The sequence below is a fragment of the Aythya ferina genome, assembly GCF_964211825.1.
Source record: "Aythya ferina genome assembly, chromosome: 9".
Classification (NCBI taxonomy): domain Eukaryota; kingdom Metazoa; phylum Chordata; class Aves; order Anseriformes; family Anatidae; genus Aythya; species Aythya ferina.
The window spans coordinates 15,413,124-15,436,745 of NC_140305.1; the positions used below are offsets into that span (position 1 = coordinate 15,413,124).

A 23,622-nucleotide genomic window follows, 5' to 3' on the forward strand; every position below is an offset into this window, starting at 1 on the left:
AACTAAGACTTCTAGAGTACCAAGATTTTGAGTTGGGTTTAAACTTCGTGATTTCAGCCTTTCTAGGATTTATAGTAAGTCGAATAGAGAAGTTGTGGTGTTGATACAGCAAGGTAAATTGAAGTCTTTATGTGCCCATTAGCTCTGCGGTCTCTTTGGAAGAGTTTGCTTCCCTTTCCTAGAACATGGGGTGGGACCGGTGCTTTCTCCTCTGCTCCAGAACGGAGGAGGTCTGGAATTTGTCTTGTTCAATAACAGCTGTTTTGTAAAAGGTTCAGTGAAGTAGGTAGGCTCTTAATCTTTTTCCCTTCATGAAAAGCATTTACTCCACAGTTATCTTTGTGTATTAACGGTACAATCACTGTATCTGTCAGAATTTTTTCCATTTCTCAGCAATGAGTCTACCCAGTGTAAAGTACTGAAACGCGGTAAGTGTGCTCCTAGTCCCTGACAGGGAATTACTTCATATTTCTCTGTTCCTTCCTCATTGACGTTCATGGAGCAGTTTTATTACCACACATTTACTATTGATTCCTGTTTCAAATATGTTCCTTTACCGTCTCTTGAGACCAATTTTCTTCTTTATTCTACTGATGTTTCTTATTCTACTGATAATGTTTTAAGGTCTACCTCGTACTTGGTCTTGTCATTGCTTACACTTTGACCCTGAGTCACAGAACCCTAAAAGGGCCGAGGTTGGAATTGGAGTGTTGAGCTCAGTGATGTTGAAGGCATTTTCCAACCTAGCAGATTCTGTAATTCCAATGGTTCTGTAACAGACAGGGCCCATGGCTGTTTTTCTAACTTAAGGAAGAATATTTCCTTTATTGCTGTCTCAAACGTGTCTTGAATTTTCAGGCAGGTGGAGATCGTGTATTTTGATGTATCAGAAACACTTGCAGATTTCTCCAGTTATAAGGAAAGAAAACCTTCTGATGACAGCCAGGGCTGTTTGTGCACTAACCAAATGCTGTAATGAACTTGTAGCAGGTAGAAGTCTAAAAGGGCACTAAAATCACAATGCTGGTCTCACAGACATAGGCAACGATATCAAATGGCAACAGGCTTTGACAAGGACATATCCACCCTGGCAGATGCCATGTTCATGTTAAGGCAGTATTCTTCATGAAATGGATAGGAGTGTTCCTATTTCCCAGCAGATGGGTAACTTTACAATCTGTCAAGGAAACTCAGAAAGCTTTAATACAGAGGCTGAATTTAGTGCTGAGACCTGATTTCTTGTTAACACCACCCCCACCTCCTAGCAAGTCTTCCCTGAATCCAGGATGCACCTGCTGAGGATCTGCCTTGTCTGGTTTTGCCCAAAGTAGCACCAGCAACAGTCATGTCTGTACCAGACAAAATAATTAGAATCACAGAATTCTAGTATTCTTCCTAAGAAGTCTTCCATGAAGGAGGGGAGGGGCGGGGGGGCAGAGTGAGTCTACTCTGTGATGTACTAATAAAGCTGCGGTTATCTCCTAAACCATGACTGGTTTACTGTCCCCTTCAAGTGATCACCTCTTGCTAGCAGCTTGTGTTCATTCCAGGAAGCGCTTGGGCTCCAATGCAAAAAGCCTAGTGGCATTTTCTGACTCACCTGAGCCACATACAGCCTCTGTACCTCCTTCATGTTTAACAAAGATTACCTACTATAAGCTGCTGCTGGAGTGAACGCTGAAGTTGGTACAGAGGTGTTCTCATCTCCACTTGACTAAACTGGCTGAGGGTGGTGGTTTTTTTTTTTTTTTTTTTTTTTTTTTTTTACGGAGGGTAGAAGCCACTTCATCAACACTGATGTGGATTTAGGCTACTGTAGCGTTTTTGCTGAGGAAGTAAGGTGCAAGAATGCAGTTGTTCCCAAGAACTGTGATCCTCTTATCCTGCCTTTTTTTTTTTTTTTTTTTGGTGCTGTCATGTACCGTGATTGTATGGGGGTTTTATATTCCAGAAAACTTGCAGGGGTCCCAGAGTTTGTGCAGTGCTGTTGCTTGCTTTTTAAAGACTCGAGGCTTCAAGTACTAGGCTCAACATTTAAAAATAATATATATATAAACAAAAATGGCCCAGTTCTCAAACTATTGGTTAGAGCCTACTTGTTGTTAATACATTTCCCTTAAAGCATGAATTTGTACCATTTTTATCTTTGCTATAACGCCATCTTATAGCAGTGAAAGTAATATTTTCAAAAACTAAATTCATACTGCTACAAATATGATACCACATAGCTTAAAAAAAATTAATAAGGAAATGGTACAGCAGAGCTCATGTTTACACTTCAGTAATTGCTTTCTCATAGTTAAAATCACCCAAAACAAACTACTTAAAGCTGCTTTCTCACGGGCTAATCACAATATTAGCATCAACTGTTTATAGGCAGTATATACTTAAATTTTAAACTTAGGGAAAAGTCTGCATTAAAAATCTAATGACGACAACAGTTGTTCTGTGTAGTTGTATAAAAATCCCTAGTCACTCCCATAACTCCTTTCTTCTTTATTACATCACCAATTTAAATCTGAGCAGCAAATTGAATAAAACGTCCTGCTAGTAGAGAGCTTAATGTTATACAATGGCTGCCACAATCAAGTCCCAGTTTCACTTTGAAAATTGAGCGGATACTAAAAGAGCCACACATCCATACTGAAATGTAGTATCATTCCCAAATAATATAATCCACTGAGACTCATCCTGATATGCTCGACTAAGATATTTAATACTTGCACTGCTATCAAACCTTCTGAAATTTTAGTTGCAATATCTTCTGCAAGTTCCAGCTTTCATGTGAAGCCCTCTCTTCTTTTCCCCCCTTAGCTTTGTGATGTTTATATAGAAATATGTTTAAAAATATTTTTAAATGCATTTTTAAATATAACAGTTATAGAAAGGATGGTTAATATGGCTGTAAGTAATCAACTTTTGCAGTTCCTGACCTGTAAAAAGTACAATAAAAAGGATTTATGGATAGACATTTTTAATCACCTTTGAAATGCATCTTATAATACCTCTGCATTTGTCTGATTACATATAGCATTTTATACATGCTACAACTATTTTTATAGTATTTCATTTTTACTTACTGAGCAATATTCTCAGAATAATGGCTAAACTGGTTAAAAGATCTTCCAAGAAAGATATTCAAAGGCAAGAAATGCTCTGGCTTAAGCAACTGGCAGAAGCAGTTTGATAAAGCTCTGAAATTTTAGGTTAAGGTTTTGAATTTATACAATAAACATATGACTAGAATGGATGAATGGAGTTAAACGGTTTTCTGTGTTTTTCCTTCCTTTCCTAAAACACGGCCTAAAAAACAGAAGCAGCAATAAGCATGGCATATTCTGAAAGCTAAACACTTTTTCAGTATCAAATGTCAGAAGCATATTATACTACATTACTTGCCCAGAATAGCACGAATGCATTGCAGTTAGAACCAGTTTAGTGCTCTCTGAGTTTCAGACAAGTCAGTTTCTGAATTTGTAGCACAGCACGGGCCAGGTGCCACTTAAAGTTAAAATGCATTCTGAGGCAAGATAGCGGTGTTTGTCATCAAGAATAGGCACTTCTCAGAGCTTGGGTTTTTATTAAAGAAATTAATATATTCGTGAACAAAAACTGAAAGATCAGCTTCTAACCAAATCCCTTAATTCTTCTAACAGAAGAACCAACTCCTCATCACAGGGATTGTAGAAGGAAGATGAAAAAAACAAGGGCCACAAATGCCTGAGAACATTATTTCAGCTTCTCTGAATTTGCAGAGAAGGTGGGTGCAGTTAGCAGGGCAGTAAGGCATTGCTACCCCTGCGACAGTTCACTGCAAGTGGAATGGGCATTCGGGACATACAGCCACACCGTGGCCAAAGTGCAGCATCTGATCACTGAACACTCCTCAATACTTCAGTAATACAAAGGCCGCAGATCGATGCAACCCCCTCAAGGTCCATGCAAGGCACTCTGCAGACCTCAGCTAGGGCAGGAGACAGGCAGAGGAGAGGTTCAAAGGCTGCTTTTGCCATCTGTGGTTGAACCTGTTTGCACCGTTTATTTCCACTGCTGGGTGGGTGGAATTTTTCCCCTGAGAGATGGGTGATGTTACTTGAACCTTCTGGTAGCATCCAGAAGGGCTGATATTAGTAGCAAAGGCAACTTTAACATCTGAAAACTGCTAGTCTTCAGGGTGCTGTAGCTTCTTATAGGAACCTTTCACTGCAGACCCATCTTCCATGCCTAAATGCATTTGTGTACACGATTTCTTTTGGGCATACACCTAACGCTAACTACAGCGGACAGCAGTGTTACCATATCAGACACCAACTTCTGCAGTGTTTAAGACCCTTACCTGAGGGATGCTTACCCCCAAACCCCAAGTGTCTTCTTTAGCAAGGGTCCTCTTACCACCACCCAGCAGGGGAGAAAGTGACCTGCTGCAAGCCCTTGAGAAGGAAAGGAACGTGCAAGCCCACCTCCAGCAGTCCTTCCCTTCGCACTGGGAATAGAGGGGCCTAAGCAAGTAGCGCCACGCCGTGCCACTGCACCCCAGAAAGCCAAGCACACGAAAGGACAGTCAAAAATGCTTTTTCTTTTTTCCTGAGGTTAGATCAGCTGCAATGTGTTTATAAAGGTAGGAGGATAGTAAAGTATCTTTCCAGAGGAAAAAACATTAACAGGCTCTTCTCCTTTCAGTGCACTACTTATGAATATCTTTATTCATTTTTCTACAAACACTTCCAAATTTATTTTTTTCCTTTCTTTTGGCCATGAGCATATGTAAGCAGATCATTTTAAAGACTGTCAGACTTAAGAAAAAAAAAAAAGCAGGCTTTCACAGGGGGAAGCTATCTTTCTCACAGCAGAAAAATATAAAGAATACTGGGATATTCACAGAACCTCAGCTTAGATCTGAGGGGATCTCAGGACCTTTATCTGGTCCAACCCACGCTCCAAGAAGGGGCTGTTCAGTATTTATCAGCAAATTTCTAGTCCTTACTAGACAGAAACTGGCAGAAGCTTCATACATTCCAATACTATTCGTTCAAGCATTAACAGTTAAGTGCAACCCCAATATTTATGCAGAAAAATAATACTGTATATTTTGGTATTAAAAAACGAACAGTATCTAAAAGCTGTTATGTCTACCTAATGCAGAGTTGGATCATGACCCATTACATAAATTACAGAATCCATCTTCTGCATGAACATTTGCAGCAAGAAACTGAAATCCCTTCTAATATCTCACACTCATTTACTCTAAATTCACAAGCATGAAACAGATAATAAGCAAACATCAAACGTAAAAGGAAATGTTAGTTTATCTTTGAAACAATTACCAACTGATAAAATACTTAATATTGACATGTCTAAGGACATGTTTAAACAAGTTTTTGTATTATTCTAGCTTAAATTGTATCAGGAAAGAATTATTCTTGGCTAAAGCTGAATTTAGCTTGGTAATAAGCAAAATAAACCTAATTTATTATTATTATTATTATTTTTAAGAATACTGGTCTCAGCATTTTTCTGTATTTCTTTGTTTCATTATCATTTTAATCATCAATTACTGTTTCATAATAGGAGATGATCATCTGCAAATATACCAGTGAGTTTAAACTTCTCTCAATATTAACCCTCTTCAGAACTCTCCCCCAATCTATATACCTCAGATTTGACTTGTCTCCTCCTACCTCAATAATAATCAATAAAAATCAGTACTTACAGCCGATTTACAGTGAAATTGAGAAATGCAGTGTCTTTCTTACAGACCCCACTAATAAATGTATATTCTGAATGGAAGGAAGGCATTCCTTAATCTTATTTATAGATTGTTAGAAGCCAAAAAAAAAACGGAACTGACACACACTAGAATTTGTCATGCTACATATTTTAATTAAGACTTGAAATCGCTTAATCCTTTCTTTCAAATACAATTCCTTAATCAGGAAATATGTGGTTGCTATATGAACTGTCATCTTACTGTGGCTATGGATCTGGTATTCCTTAGCTGCATTATTCCCCTCCAGGGACAGGCAACACAATGCAAACGGCATTTTTCATTATGTCATTAAAATGCCTCCTATTTCAACTTGTTGGAGGCTCTTCACTTGCAAAATAACTTTTAGAAAACTCGCATCTCATTTAAGTGTCTCCATTTTCATGCTTTAATGCTAAGAATTACACAGAGCTCTCTGAAATACGAAAATGAAAGCAGACAGAAAACACCATTCATAAAACAGATTTATAAATAGATCGCTATTGCTGACTAGCAAGCAACCAGAAAGCATGCAGACAATAATTTCAACAAGTGGAATATTACCTGGGTGGAGCTGGCAGCAACCGAAATGCAGTCAATGAAACCATGTCTCCGAGTGAAAAATGCAACTATCTGCTGCCAACGGGAAGGCTCAGTTCGTAACTCATCTGTCGAGCCTTTCTTTGCCCACTGCTTGTGCTTTGGGCCTACAGAGCTATGGCTTGAGCCCGTGTTGCCTCGATTGGCGCGAGAATAGAGGAGTGTGTTATTTCCGAAAATGTAATTCATCTCTGCAGCTCTGCAGGTGGTTGCCAGGCAGTCTTACTTCCCTACCAGCTGCTGAGTGGTGAATGAGCAGAAAAAAAAGATGCAGATAGAATTACAGCAGCATCGCTTACAAACCAGGAAAACAAAATTCTTCATAGCTGATGCTGTTCTTCTTCCAAGCTTTTCTACCTCCTACATCCTTCCTCTACCTGTGATTGCTCGAGAGTGTGCTCATTATTGTAATTTTAAGAAAAAGCACAAGTAAATGTTTTTCTTATTTTTCCTTTTTCAGAAAACCACAAGATCGAAAGCTTGTCTGATCGAAAGCTTGGTTTCTCTTCCTAGAGAAATAATAATATCTGAACCTAACAGGGATTAAGAGAAATTGGATGGCAGGTACAGTACAACGTTAGAAATCCACAGCTAAAAGGATGGTGGTGCATGGTAACAGCTACTGGGTGGAGAAAGCATGGATCACAAATCACCAAGTTTCAATCACTGTCTCCATTAAGATCCAATAGCATCTTTTCACTGCCTGCATAAATTATAAACATGAACTGAATTAAACAGGGAACATGCAGCAATGCAGCACAACTTCACTTATTCACTGATTTCAGTCTTCTGAAAGCATTCCTCAGAACAAAAACCAGACCTCGTTCAGAATGAATAGCTAAGAAAGAATCGCTGGTTCCGACTTTTTATTTTTAAAAAATCCTCCCTCTTTAGGACATACAATACCTCTGGAAGAAACATATCCTTTTGAACACAACACAGTCATTTTATCCTGTGTATTAGTGGATGGCTAGTGTTTTGGTTTTTGACTCAGCAAGATTAGGGATATTAGCATTAAACACTAGAATTCAACCATTTGTTGCTCTTATTTTATCACCAACATGTCAGGATCTTAACACCTGTCTCCATAATTCTGCAAATACTCTAGGCTTAATATGAAAACAATAAATATATCGTGACCCGAGGTTTTATCTCTGAAGTACAAGAAACGGCAAAAAAAATCTGAAAGATGCTTATTGTGCCCTACTGAATTTTCCATAAAATTACTTTGATTTCCAATAAAAATCACAAGACTACTAGTGCTATACGAGTACATTTTCTTTGTTCTCTTCACAGTAAAAAAGAGAAGTCACACAGTAAACAACTAAAGGTTATCTGGAATTCAAGTTATCTTACTGAATTATTCACTATTCACATTTTACACTTTTTTTTTTTTTTATTAAGTCCTCCAGCTCAAATGCAAGAGACTGCTTTAGGAAATCAGTTATGTAGCGAGGCTTTCAGTACAGCCTGCCTCTGGAAATCCAATATAAAATTATCAAAACTGCCTGTCCTATTTTCTATACAAAATGCTCTGGTGGTCAGAACCATACACCAGGGAAGACGTTTTCTTAAAATGAAAAGCCCCAATATGATTAACAAAGGCAGAAAAGTCCCTATATGGGCTTACAACACCCATACAACCTACCACAATAGGGTTCTACAAATCTACGATGCTCATTTTAGCAGGAATTATTAAATCCCTCCATATACTTCTTTGGGTGCAATACACCAGCTTATCTTTTTTGTTTGCATTGTAACATAAGATATTTGTATTTATCAAGATACTGGTAATAAGATCCACGCACCATTTACTTCTCATTACTAGCACACCTCAATAACAACACTGGCAGCATTTTTCAGACAAAACCTATTAATATTCATAAAATACAATGGCTTATCACTGTAAATCATATGAAGCGAGGTCTAATTTGGGCACAGTCCTTAAAGGTGTGTTCATAAAGTAGATAACAGAAGATATGTCTGAGACACAGCAGAAAATTAACTAGAAACTTTTCACAATATGAATTCTTCTAATTTGAGTGAAGGGAGGGAAGATTGCAGCCTTACCTGAACATTTGACATTGGTATAGGCAACAAAAAAATGTTAATAAGAACTTAAAAAACCTCAGTTCTGACATTCTGGAATTTTTATTCAAAATTTCTGTTGTCAATGGAGTAGGAAGACAAAGGTGTATCAATTTCCCTCCCTTCCCACCCCTTAACTTCAGCACTGAAAGCAAAGCAGCAAAGGATACCTTGGAACTTAAACTGTATGGTTTCTAATCTGTGTCCTAACACACAGTTTCCATATTCAGAAAATGCATTCTTTGCCAAGATTTCATCACTGTACATACTGCTATCAAGAGTTTTTTCAAGATACTGCTATGCAGTTGGAAGTTTGTTGGTATAAAAGAACACAAGCTTTTCATTACTGTTAAAGGAGAAAATTGAATTTTATATACACAAATATCTGATAGAATGTCTGCTGTGATGGCCTAGCTTGACTTCCTGCAAAACAAATGACAACCATTCGTCATCTTCAAAGTTGTATGCTTGCCACTGGTTTGAATTAAAGTACGTGTTTCATAAGCCATATTTTGTGCAGGTCAGATCTAGAAAAAAACACTGTTTGCACATCTGGTCTAGAAAATTGCCCTCCAGAGCTGCCCGAGTTTTGCTGGCTGGGCAGGAAGAGGCACTCAGGAAAGCTCGCCAGGACGCGCTGATGTGGACAACACGGTGAAGCAGGGGCTGGGCAGAACGACCAACCCCAACCAAAACGCTTGGTCACAAGCAGCACCAAAGGCCAAGGTACGGAGAGGCATAAGCAATTCAAGTCAAAAAGAAACACCTCATGCCTCATTCTGACCCCTGTATGACAAACTCTTAACTGTGATTGCTAGGGAAGCACAGCTATCCATAAATTAAAACTGACATGCAAGAGTCTTTCAAGAAATTCTGTACATAATATTCTGACACCTATGTGTCTCCATAGGCTCCAAAATGGACAGCCACATGGGTGAGTATTGTTTACAGTTCTGAAAACAAAACATAATACATGGACAGGAGCCTATTTTTCTTGACATTATATGGACCAGTTTGAAGGTGAAACAGGTGGGCTGTATTTTAAGGCATTTTCCTTCAGGGACTGTTCCTACTCACCCCATGACAAACCCAGGGCATTACTGACATAGGGGCTTTAGAGATCAGCACTTCAGGAAAGGCAGGTATAGACAAAAATTCCTGATACTGAAGCTATGAGGCTTTCCTTTTCATGCAACAGAGGGACAAAAACCCAGAGAGGGACTTCAAGCAGAGGTTAAGCAATCACACTGGTGACACGAGACAAGCAATCTGTGCTGGTACCCTCTTTATGGATATTAATGGTATTGAGCGGGATTTACTGATGCCTAAGAAGATATAGCTGCAATTATTCATACAAGCCTGCACTAAGGTAATGAGATAAACCCAGATTTTACAAGTTACAGCCACAACAACCCGAAGACAGCAGCGTACCCTACCCCTAGAAATGATGCAGCATCACAGTAAAGCAAAGGAAGAAAACTAGCTTGTGCAGGTGAAAATAAATATGGGTGGGAGGTAAAATACGGGCTTGTTTTGAACAAAAAGCATTTCAGTGGAGTCAAACACCTACATGTAGAAATCACAGTAAGTACTCAGAGAGAGGAGACATCCCAAGAGCCCCCAGTACAGAGCTGGGGGCTCAAAATGCAACAAATGGCCTGTGGAGTCAGGGCAGGGCAGGAGACTCACCAGGGTGTCTGAAGAAGCCCTGAGGGGAGCTGCTGTCATTCCCTTGCCATACCCTGCACACTGAGCTGATGGGGACAAAAAAAAAGCCCACAGCCAAACAAAGGCCTTATTTACTGTGAGGCAAGAATTAAGAATTCAGAGATAACCATAATTAGGCTTTATAAATCAGTACATATAGTACGCATACCTTTCTACAGCTTAATAAAATTACTGAAAGGTGCATCTGCTTTTGTAGCAGACAAGGAACAACATGATTTGTTATGCAGCCAGTTACCAAGATACAGTAACCCCTGTGATTAAATGTATTTAAAAATTAGCATCAAATACTTGGAATGGAGTTACTCCGATTTTGTACTTGAGCCATTTCTTATTATCAGCTTGCTGGGACGAGTTGAACACGACATACTGTATTTTCATCTCAAAGAAAGCTTTCCTGCACATACCTCCACCAGCAGGCATACCTTGAAATTGACACACACAGCAACAAAAACTGTTTGCATATGCAAACAGCAGTTATATATCAATTGCTCTTTAAACAACAAACAAAACTGAATTATCTGAAAAAAGTCTTCTGTTAGTTTTCTGCTGAACAGTACAAACTGGATAAACTGATATATTTTAGAGAACAAATTCAAGAAGCATCTAAAACAGTGGCAGGTGCTTATGTGCAGTACTGCTTACCTTACTATTAAAAAGAGACAAATGAAATGCGTACAACTAAATTCAAATATTCAAATAAAAGACTATCTAACTAGCTCCCAAGGTGGAGAAAAAGCACTGAAAAATACATGGGACCAAAAGGATGGCCTTTGATCAACTGTAATTTACATAGTCCAAGAAGAACATATTTCAGTATAAAACCTACAGATTATTCCAGAATTATACATTACTAGTAGGATGAACATCAACGATTACTTAAAAGCATTGGTATTACACCCCGATAACCTACCAATCTGTGCAGATTAAAGTGCCTGGTTTTCCGTACACTGCTCATGAATCTTCTGCCCATCCTTTTGGCACGCCAGACTGATAAAAACATCCTGTGTTTAACACAAGTTTCTTTAGTCTTTCTTCAAAGTGAGCCCAACTGCACTGAGCTCTCCGGGGAAATCTCAGGGGAAATGAGTACAACCAGTTATTAAGACAACTTGATGTTGATTACTATATCCTACATGTAGGTTGTTCCAATGTTTGGATTAATCCACCTTCCATCTGTTACAGTTTTTCTTTCTTATCTCTGTTGGCAAGAATTTGTTGAACAGATCCACATTGAAACAGAGGCAGATTTGGTCAACTGCTTCTTAACAGGAGACACAAACTGGTACCTCTGCACATATTTGTATGTTCAACTTAAAGGATCTTTAAAAGTAGCAATTTGTTAAGGGCTTGGGCCAGGCTTTTTAATTTACAATTGCAGAGCACCTCCTCAAGAGTGGCCACCAAAGCATAACACTAGCCTAAAAATGAGTACTTCTGAGGGTCTGTTCAAGTTGGTCTTCATAATTTCTGCTGATCTCCCTTGTACATCCCAAACTCCAGAGGTATTGTCTTCCTGCTGAAGATAGCATAAAGTTTTAAGGGTCTTCATTTAGGTAACAGTAAGAGATAGCAACTTTCTCACAATCATAAACGTCAGCTAATCTTGCAACCTATCTGTAATCAGTAACTGGAAGCAGCATCAGCAGCTTCAGGGGAACCTTGCCTACCTGGCTCAGAGGGAAGTAGGATTTAGGAAATCATATAAGCAGGAAAACGTGCCAGGGCAAGTAGGAAGGTAGAATTACTTTGACTGTTGTCTCACCTGGAGCATGCCTTTGTAGTTCAGGAAATCCTAATGCCCATCATTTCACTGAGCTTTTCCACTCTCTCAATAAGCAGAGAAGCCTATTTTAAAAGGCGCTCCACAAGCTCTCAAGACATCAGGGGAAGCACTTGAGAGGATGAGGGGGATGAAGGAGGAGGAGGGTGGGGTGGCTGCAGGCAGGACAGACCAGGAGAGGAAGGAAGCTATCCATCTTATCAGCGCAAGACTCATGTCCACCAGCAAAAGCACCTGTCCTGCATTAAGGATACCTTTACTGATGCAGCCAGAAACCAAGAGACTACCAGCAGCTGAAAGATTTCCACAGTACAGGTTGACTGGGGATCACTGGGGTTAGTGGATATAATTTAATCACTTTATATAAAAATATATACATCTAATTAATACATAAAAACCTGCTAATTTCCATTTCTAAATATAAGCTTGCATTTCTGAAATAGCAATTCTCTGGTTATATTTTTACTGACCTATCCTTACTGGCTTGTGTTTTGTTAACAATCTCCTGACTCAGCTCCTTCCCAAATGAGAAGTCAAACTGATGTATCTTTCATTGTAGGGTACCTGCTCCCTGTCTGACCACTCGTATTTCTCTTCTGCAAACCATTTCTAGTTTGATACACCTTCTGATGTAAGAAACCACGCAGTTCCCAAGGAACACTGCAGATTTCTAGTGATACAATAATGCAATTTTATTTCCCATTTGCTTCCCCAGACATTCCTGCTATTCCTTTTGCCTTTTTGACTGTTACTGAGCACTGAAATGATTTTTCCATCAGTCTATTTTAATCCTGAGACGATACAATGAGACCAGTTTTTCTGACATCCTTATGGTAACCTCCATCCATCATGATTACTGATGTTCTTTCTTACCCTTTACTTTCCTTTTTTTTTGTTGTTTTCTTTTGATTTTTTTTTTAAACTAATTAAACCCTAAGATTTATTTTTTCTTAATCCACAACAACCTAATTTTTCTACAAGCCTTTGCAGGGAATTACATTGTGTGCATGTAAGAAAAACTAGAAGCCAACATCAACAAGATGATCTTCATGCACGTGCTCTAATAACTCTGTGCAGCAGAAGACTGCAATGCTTTCATCACTTCCTCATCAGCACTTTCTGCAGGCACTCATTGATCCTGCCCTTTACAACAGTTCCTCCATTTTCCCAGTTCAGAACAAGGCTGAGTTGTCATTTCTATGAACCCTTCCAGATGCCTTTTTAAAAAAAGTACCGCCGTGCCATATTTCATTCCTGTGATACCACAGTCAATTTAGGGAGACTTATACATCGCTGTAGCACTAACAGGTACATAGTTTGAGTCCGTTTAAAAACTATTCAGGATAAATACCAATAGGTCTTGAAAATACTTTCACAAATATGCCTAAACACGTGTCAAAAATAGGTATATACTAAATGGGCACAAGACACTTAACCCACAGAATAAAACTGCAGTACACGTTGTCAACTGGACCAGACTGCAAAGCCTGTGCCACAGCTCTGGGTACCGTTGGAAACTTTCTTTGAAACTGTCTACACATACATTGTAAATCACGAATCACAGAATTGAAGGGGTGGGAAGGGACCTCAAAAGATCATAAATACAGGGCTGTAAATGAAATACTTCTTTCACATGCAGATTGCTTTAAATGAGGGGATACTTCATTTTAAGACAGATTTTCTCCATCATATTGTATCATGATCCATTATGTTAAAACCTTACAATGATTTATTACTCACAGCTCTTTTCCTTGATAGAAAACTAATTGTCAGTCCACAGTTCAAAACTTTTTTTGGTATCAGATCAACCAAGTGAAGTCTGGGATAGGAGTTTTTAATATTTCTATTTAATGGAAATATTAGATTGAAAAATGAAGGTATGATCGAAAAGCTAAATTCAGCTTTACAATTAATATTTTTTTGTAGCATCACCATCTAGTGGTCGCTCTCGTTAGCAACATACTGCTTTCCAGTACACCAAAGCCAGATCAGCTTGGTCACATTTTATTTGGTAGTAACTTGAGGAACCTCATGCTGCAGTCCCAAATTCCTACAAAAGATTTTGAAAGCTCACATTGAAGAAACTCTAGTACTAGCTGCCTGCCTACCTGAAAGGGTTCAAGTGTCTGGGACAGAATACTTACGAAGGAAGTTTGCCCATTCTTCTTACCTGTTCATGATTCTCTATCACCAAGCACTCAAAAAATGCATTTTACAGGGTGAAGAAGAGTTTCACTTCACTCAGTGTTACAGAACAGAGGATAACAGATCTCATAGGTTAACTTTACATCTCTGATGCTTGAGGTACATAGGACACCGTTCCTCATAAACTGAGGAAGCTCAACCGTAACAAGGCAAAACCATCACATGCCCTATCTTATGTTTAAGCTTCAAATCAGTACAGATAGTATTGGTTACTCCATGATAACTGCGAACATCCAAAATCCTACCCCACCCTGAGGTAGCTCACCCCTCTTAGAAAACTACCTTGAGTTACTATGACACTTAATGTAAAACATCTGAAAATAGTGATTACACACACATCCTCTAAATGTTTAGGATATACATTTGACATTTTGGTTACCGAAAGATGCTCTTTGAAAACCATCCAAGCAAGTTGCAACAGCTGCTTTAAGTCCTACAGATGATGAAAGCTTATCTTGAGGACAAAAACAAACTACTTAAAACCTTGCACACCTCAGTTAATCATTATCTTATATCCATGTTCTGCATTACTGCTCTAGACTGTAGAGAGCTTGCTAAAAACAGAAGGTATTCCTCAGAAAATCTGATTCTACTGCCCTCTGCAGCATTTCTCAAAAAGCAGCGTATGACTGTAAAGCAGCGTTTACATCCAATAGGTTCTCCAAACTAACTCTGTATTTGAAATTTCTGAAGTATTTAGCATGTCTAATTAAAAAAACAGCCTTCCTGTGTTATTAGTATAATGATCTAGCTTACTAAAACTTCCCAATGCCCTCTGTTACATTTTGTTTCTTTAAACAAAGGCACTATTGAATACAGCTAATTAAGATCTTGTATACCAGCCAATACCTGGTCCCTACACCACAGTGCAGCAAGCCAAGCTAACAAATCCACAAAGCTCTCTCAACTCAGAGCTGTTGCTGTTAAATAGATCTTCAGCATGAGCTGAGGAACACGTCTTGAAGAGAGGACCAGCTACGCTAAGCATTCAATAGCAACCTGGGGTTTCTCTGACATACTCATAATCAAAAGTATAACAGAAATAAAACTCAAACACAGAACTACTCTATGTACTTCGGTTTCCCTACAGTTCAGGCAGTGAAAAAGACACCAAGGTAATTAGAGCCCTTTGAACTGTCTCAAGTAAAATGAAAGAGCATCTAGATTGACCTGCTTCTTAGAACTATCTCATATAACCATTATATACTTTTATCATTATTTGCAAAGGTATCTGGATTGTGAAATATATTAAACCTGATCTCTGACTACAGACAGTTGTGTTGTTTGCCTCTTTGACCTCTTTATTCTTTCTGAAATGCATGACTAAGCATGCTATAAATTAGGAAAAGTTTGTGCATAAATAAGTTCCCCTTAAGTCCCCAGTGTCAGTGTTTTATATATATATATATATATATATATATAAAATGAATACACACAAAATATTATGTATTACTTTAGGTATCCATGAGTTTATGGACACCTAGACATGGCAAAGTGTGTTACTGTGTGTGCGCCTTCATAAGCAACACAAAATTGAGGTCCTAGCCAAGCCCAGAATGAGGTTTGTTGTGTTAGCTTTTTCATAAGGCTCCTCAGAAGTTAATATAGCCCACTTCAAATAGATTACTCATTAGGACATGAAGAATATAGCTTGTCTTGCGCTTCCCTGGAGACTACAGAAACACACAGAGGATTTCTTACGGAGTTTTATGTAAAAATGTGTCCAATAACACCGTTTACATTTTTTAGAATCTTCAAAAAGATCAAAGACAATCATTAAATACACCTCCACTACAGCCTGTTCCTCTGTAGAATCCTTAGAAGTAGATAATAAGGAGCTGATGCTCAATATTTTTCCTTATAGTTACATTTCCAGAACATTTTAAGTTTAGAACAACTTTTTTCTTAAAATATCCTGGTGCTTTGTACAGTACTCCACTAATTTCAGTCAAAGGATACTACCACACCAACAACTCAAGCTAAAAATGTCAAAACGTATGCCCACCTTATCATTCTAAACCCCAAATACTCATTATCAAATCATTTTTCCATTTTTTTCTTCAAAAAAAAGCCAGATTCATAAGTGTTTATAGAAAACACATCATTTTGTCTGGCACACTGAAACACCACGCTATTCAGAAAGTGATTAAGCTGCATTTCCCTACTAAATAAGTAAATAAAACTGCCTGCTACGACCCCGCAAAATCTTGCACACTTTTCTTACTGGACTTCCCATATAGGTACTTGATCAAACATTTAATAAAAACGATCTCAGAATTGATTCTGCAGAATCCTTGTAGGGAACTCAAAATGCAGCTGACAACGGTAACCATAGCGCCCAGTCACAACTCCATCTGAGACCTCATGTTACCTCAAGATTTGTTATCTGAGCTTTTTACAACATGTGCTTTTAATCACGATGTGTGGAACAAAGTCAATACCTTAATGTCTATACAGTGATTTTTACAAATGAGCAGTTCCATATAAGGAACTGTATCTGATGATTTTTTTCCCCCCCACGGAAGTATATACATCCATAAAGAGTATATCAAAACAGCTCACTCTCATAACTTAAAAAAATATACCTTTACTGGTGAAATATGAGAATGAGAAACGAATCCATGTACATTCTCAATCTGTGACAGATTCTTCTCTGATACGTGAACCAGCTCTGGACCCGTCACCTCATTGCTGATGTGGGGCGAGCTGTGCTCCTGCGGAGGTGTATCTTCATCCTGATAGCGGTATTTCTGAAGAAAACAATTAGAGAAAACGATTAGCCCGCCATGAAAATGTGAAAACATTATATAGAAAACTTAGGAGAGAGAAATAGTTATTTTCTGACCCTGCTGACCTGAAGGTAATAAAATCTAGAAATAAAAGGTTTAAATTAATAATTTCAGTTTAAAAACTGGTCCCATCTAAAAACATTCCAGCCATTTGAAATGCTATCAAGAAATGCTCAAAATGCTCTAATGCTAGTTTGTCTGTTTGCATACAGTAACATGCCCACAAACTCTCTTGCAAAAAACTTTTTTCCTTACGCTTCTAATACAGCATTATGTCCTGCCTTTAAAAACCATCAGACTCAAAAACTTTTTCCCCACTTCCTATTTAGCACATCTGCTAAAAGCCTTTTTTTTTGTCAGCTGAAAGGTTTCAGCTTTTATGTTTTATGTATCAATACAGCACTTCACTGCTCCTAACTTTGTTATGAGACTACAGTACGTGGGCTTGCAACGAAACAGATGAAGCCTCTGTGATACAGAAGCCTCCACACAGAAACACAAGACATTACTCAGTCAGTCTTATTAATTTTCATTCAATTTCAAAAGCCAGAACCTATTATTTAGCCACCAGGGCTGTGTTCCAGTCAGAGTGCTGCAGCCACACTTGCAGCCCCCGCTAAGAAGTATGAATGAAGTCATGGGCACACGTAGTATTCACCTCTTCTCTGGATTGCGGAGTTAACTGCTCATCCAGCATTATGCATTGGTACAGTTTACATTAAAAAAATAGAAAAAGAGGTGCTGTGGAAAAGAACTCTCTCATGTAATGCTCTATAGACCAGGGCTATAAGCTCCTCAAAAAAAATCTTAAACTTGAAGGGCTATTTGGATTTTAATGTGATATTCAAGACTGGGAAATATTTTGCAAATAGTAGTAAAGTCAACTTGAAGCTATTAAAAAAACAGATTTCATCTTTAAAATACACTAACCTAACTACTTACAGGACAGCATTTCTAAGTGCCGTATCTACAACACTTCTTATTCTAAAAGTTACCCAACTGTCCTCATCCTTTGCAGCAAATACTTCAGAGCAAAGCGCTTCAGCTTGGCCGTAAAGCAGATCATCTTACAACAGATGACTCTCCATGGTAGTGGAAGTGCTTTGTACTGCTTTACTCTTGAGCATCACCCCCAAAATACCCGTGCCTCTTGACAGATGGGGAGCACCTCACTGCTCCGTCACCTCAACGTTCATGGTCAAACAGCCACCATCCATCCAGCACTGCCCCTTCCATCCCTCTCTCTGGAGTTGCCATCACCTGAGCAGAGCAATTCAGTCATCTGCTTCAGTCATGCCGCATTAACTCTGCTGCTACACCTGAATCAAAATCCCATGCAATTTAAATCCTATACAAATCCAGAGGTGCATTTTCACAACACAGCCAGCTGATCGAAAGAGTAGCGGCCACACAATGGAGCAGAACCCACTGGGGCTCTCCAGCCCCAGCTCTACAACTGCATCTCCCTGCCCCTTGCTTCTAGCATGTGTCTGACCCCACGAGGAGCACGCTCAACGGGCTAATCCAGCAGCATGTTTGTTCCCTCTCCAGCGATATTAACTTGCTGCTCTTCTAATTCCCTAAAGCGGCTCACAACAAGATGAAACATGCAGCAGTGCTGGCACACCAGGGAGAAAGGGAGGGAGAGAGCCGGGGCAGCCAATCTCACAGTGGCTAGCAGAGACCATTGCTTTGTGTACAGCTAAAATAATCCAGTCCTGTGCCCAATCCAGGCGCCAAAGAGACCCTAGGATAGAAGAACCAGCCAAGAAACAGGCAAGACAGATCAAAGGTAAGACTACTGGCAAGTGTGGCAAAGCAGCTCCGAATTCACAGGCAGACCACCTCTGCCACACATCTCCCAGCACCCAGTTAGGCAGCAGCCAAGCCAGCTAACTACATTTTTAGGAAGCTTTATGGACTACTCTCTAAGTTATAATCATAATTTACAATGCAAAAGACAACACGAACACTAAACATTAACACACTTCTGACAGAGGTACTGCCCCAGAGGACTGGGTTACAGATTTACAAGTGCCAAAATGGAGTCACAACGTTTCTCCTGATGCAATGCAGTTAACAAGATTTCTTCAAACTAGACTGCACCCTCAGTGAGTTTTGAACTGTCACTCAGTACTATGGACTAAGTTACCTGCTGGTGTAAACTACTGAAAAATCCATTTACTTCAACAAACCTGTGCTAGTTAATGTGACACCAGAAGATGTTCCAAAATCACCACAGTGAAATCATTCATCGTGCTAACTGGTCAGCCCCATGGCCTCCCTGCTTAAAATCACTACCCTAGCAGAGCCGAAAAAATAAAATCGCCAAAGTATCTGCAAAAACGCACAGGATAAACACTTTTTTTTTTAATGAATGTTTTAAAGGACCATTTTTCAGAATATAGATCACCTGTTCACGGCAAAGGCACAGAAAAGCTTCAGGAAATTCTGTCTTTTCAAAAGAAAGCGTTTCAAACAAATTCATGTCTAGGGAGTACCCTAGACGTAATTAACTTGAGGCTTTATATTTTTAAGAAGTTACTCTACTGAGAGATTTTATTGAAAGATAATCAACAGAAAATTAAGCAACCTAAAGAACCCCTTAAACACGCCTTAAAAAAGTGACCCACATCCACAACAGCATGTAAGGCTGTAAATCCACAGATTCAGGCCACACAGAGCACCATGCTCGAGGACAAAAAATTAATCATGCAAAAACACCCTTAGCTGCCAGATAAGGTAATGACAAAGTGCAAGACAGCAAAAACTACGCTGATCTTCAGGACGGAATGCGTATCACAACCCAATTCACATTAGAGGCACACATCAATCCCATCTGTTATATAAAAACAAAATTGAAGGCACTGCAACTTCTAGATGTACCCCCACATACAAAGAGATCAGTACTAAAACAGCTTGAACTTAAGAGGAAGAGTGAAAGGGTGCCTAAAAAAAAAAAAAAAAAAAAAAGCAGTAATAGAAGGTTGCCAGTTGGTCTTTCTTTTACTGCCCTTCTCCTGCAGATTTTCACGCTCCTTATCCACACAACAGCAGCATTCCCAAGTCCCTTCACACTCCAAATAAAAAATACAAACAAACCCCAGGAAAACAGGCAGCCTAGTTTATATTGTTGTGTTTAGGCAACGTTTTAATTTTTGTTCTGGAAGTCCAACCACTATTTTGAAAAAGGGTAATGAGTGAGGACTTTGAGTCAATATAACCAGTTAAAATTGAGAAATCCATAGAAGTTCACAGAGTCACATCATCTCTGATGCAGCACGAACAGATAGCATGATAAAACAGTGTCTGCAGACCATTTGCTCATGACAAGCCAAACTGAAATACTTGTCCTTATTCAGTCACTGCTCTACTTCAGACGATAAGCTTAACCTGAAGGGACCCTTCAGCAGACCATGCCAGCAATTCGGGTTGTTGGGAAACGCCGCCCTACATCCAACATCCCCACTCCTGCATAAAAGCACTAGGATGCAGCATGTCAAAAGCAGATGAGCAGGAAAATCTAAATATCTACAATCCCTCTCTCACTCCCCCCCCCCCCCCCCCCCCCCCCAAAAAAAAAAGCATTCAGAACTCTGACTTTCAGATACCAGTCAGCAGAAAATAAGCTCCAATAGCTGCAGCAAGCAAAGCAACAATACAGCCAAATTCCCCATAATCTTACTACAGTAAAATTAGGACAAATTAAATAGTAAATTAAGATCCTAGCATATTCTGTATGAGTCTTCCCTGTAGTGTAGTGGAAGTGCAAAGCCAGAAGCAAGCACTCAGGCCAACAGTGTCTTGTTCACTGAAGAAGGAAAATGATACAAAGCAAGGAGTACACTCAGCTGCTGCGGAATGGAAGTCACCTTGAAAACTTGTCATTCGTGACAACTGGCAGATGACAAAAAACAAAATGAAGCCTCATTGAAGGTAAGCAGCAATTCACACTGAAAAGCTGAAAGCCTGCTGCTAGCAAAACCACTTCAGTAAGGTAAGAGAAGCAGGTAAGTGGTGGTGCATCTTCAGAACTTCTTCACTGATCACAGAATAGGACATTTAGTATTATTCTCAATTTAGGTCCTCACATATAATAAACTCCACGATTTGAAATTAGAGCGATTTTTTTAAACAAGCATTCAGAACATTGAGTAATAACTCCTTTGTTCTCAAATAATAGCAATGAGTTTTCTTTTAATAATTAGAGCTAAGACAAACCATAAGGGGAGCAGCCTTTTAGAGTTTCCCCCTTCAGTTTGACGTTGTACTTTGGGTAAAACCACATGCAGCATCATAATTAGGTCACAGTGCTCCATCATATGTGAAAATACACAGCTAGTGGGAAATGCAAGCATTTAGGCAGCACTTCATGTCACAGATACTCCGAAATAGCCAGTTTAAGATGCTCATGTTTACAAAATATCAGAAATACTCGGTGACAAGAAATTCACCTGTTCCACAATGCCAATGTAAAGAGGCCAAACAAGGAGCAGTCAGACTGACAACGTTGTTTTCCTGTAGTCAAAAAACACTAAAGGGAAATGGAAAACACCATTTCATAGAATTACTTCTGTCAGCTGAGTTGTTTCTTTACGTAAAGGACTGAACAGGTTACACTGCATTATGATTTCACCTTTTACTTTCAATATTGGCTCAGTTTTAAGCATTCAAGAGGTATTTTCTGATAAGACACTGCTATGTTATTTTTAGCGCAGCACAATCCTGCAACTTCACTTCAAACAAAACTGAGAAGCGCCAAGTGCAGAACCCCCTGCGCTCCCAGCAGGTCACGGTTAGTCAAACCTAACGCCTTCAGTGCAGCTGGGATTTAGGTAGCACAGAGCTCTCCCTCTCTATTTTTTAAAAGCAGGGCACGTGCAGGCAATCACAGGCTGGCTGATGGTGGAAGCACCGCTGGGTCCACCCAGAGTAGGGGGCCCAGCCCCGTGCCCAGGCGGGCTCTGAGGGCGCAGGCCCTGCAGGGAGCAGGCCCCTAGCGTCTCCAGCAGCCTGTGCCCGCGCTCAGCCACCCACACAGCACTGAAATGTTTCCTGGGGTTCAGCAGCAACCCCTGGGGTCCAGTTTCTGCCCACTGCCTCCTGTCCTGGCACTGGGCACCCTAGGCAAGAGCCTGGCTCTTCCTTCACTGCACCCTCCCTTCAGGAATTTTTAGGCCCTGCTGAGTTGAGCCCTCTCTCCCCCAGGCCGAGCAGGCCGCCATTTGGGTATCGTTAAAGCCCAACAGCCAGATATTTTAACATACAGCACTGCTAAAGCAACTGATCTCGAGAAACTAGCAGCCTGCAGGATATCAGCACAGGGACAAGGACCTACGCTGGGGACCCCAAGCAGCGGCACCGGAGGTCTGCCCCCAGAGGCAGCCGGGGACAAGTCACCGGGGGACAAGTCACCGGGGTGCGAGGCAGCCCAAAGGGGCCGCTGGCGTGCGAGGACAGCGGAAAATGCCGCTGTCACTCAAATCCGGCACAAAACGCCTCAAGTGGATGCTGGATATTCACTGGATATTTTTAGTTTGGTCTTAAAGCGAACAGCATCCCTCGTCGGCAGCTCAACTGGCACCATGAAATTCCAAATTGTATTTTGGTCCTACGGCTTTCCTCCCAAATTTGTGATGTTGTAATGAAGGGACGTGCAGTTCCCCAAAGAATGAAAAGCCTTGACTTTACAGCAAACAGTTTCTCAGCTGCATCAATATACACGTACATATTTACAACTGAAAAATGCTTTGGACACATGAAAGACAAGTAGTTACAAAACAAGGCAAATCCTTGCCTACTGGAAATAAAGCCCTCAGCCTTCAATTCCACAGTAAGTCATTTACACTAGCAAAAGAGCCATTACAAACAGATCAGACTCCTCCCTCCCAACCTAGCGACTTTTTTTTTCCAACATCAACAACATATTGTGATACCAGCATATATATAATATAAATGTACTGCACAGACACGCATGTATGCATGCCTGTGTGTATATGCACATACACAACTGCTCCCCATTTACAGAAATACAGCTTTTTTGTTAAGAACATTGAACATTGGCTTGGAAACACTGAATATGTAAAATAACTTTTGGAAACAGATTGCTGAATCTGTTCACAAGTAACTTCACACACACAACCCTTATTTTTAAATGGGCTTTCTTAAAGGGGCTTTCCAGCAGTTACAGTTCTCATCATATCCTTCAATTCCAGTGTTAATTTTTCTGGAAAAAGCAGTTTAAACCACTCTGACTACATTGCTTACTATTCTGAGAATTACCAAATTGTGTATGTTTTATTGCTCTAGACCCCAAACAGTTGATGGAGTCCTAAAATGACTAAATGCCCGAGGACACTGTTAAACCCAAACCTGCCACTAACAATTGCTTCTATCAATATGATGTCAGGAGGCATTTCCAGCCCTGCATCTCAGTGCAAGTCTCCCATGTATTTAATTCTTCACAGCTGAAGAAAATGAAAGCCAAGTGCAATAAACTGATTACATGATGATTAATGCTGATTAATGGAGAATGACGACATTTTACATGCAGCATTCAGTAAATTCAAAATGTTGTTCAAAGGGATCTCTAAAGAGTAGGCATGATAATTCATTACTTCTGTCACAATCACCAAGAGCTCCCTCCGATAATCGAGTAATGCCTGGAACAAAATACATGCTATTTAATC

At 39.7% G+C, this 23,622-nt stretch overlaps 1 protein-coding gene across 24 annotated transcripts in view; it reads right to left on the bottom strand.

Annotated features, from left to right (window-relative positions):
- Window positions 1-23,622, bottom strand: part of DLG1 (discs large MAGUK scaffold protein 1) — a 149,729-nt gene that overhangs the window by 79,006 nt on the left and 47,101 nt on the right. For 19 of the 24 annotated variants that reach the window (XM_084529486.1, XM_084529489.1, XM_084529508.1 and 16 more), the window contains one exon: window positions 16,730-16,894. In XM_084529486.1, coding sequence (XP_084385612.1) covers window positions 16,730-16,894 — 165 coding nt within the window. Of the gene's footprint in view, window positions 1-6,307; window positions 6,884-16,729; window positions 16,895-23,622 lie in introns of those variants that run through there. The other 5 variants (XM_084529492.1, XM_084529499.1, XM_084529500.1 and 2 more) reach the window with 5 other exon arrangements.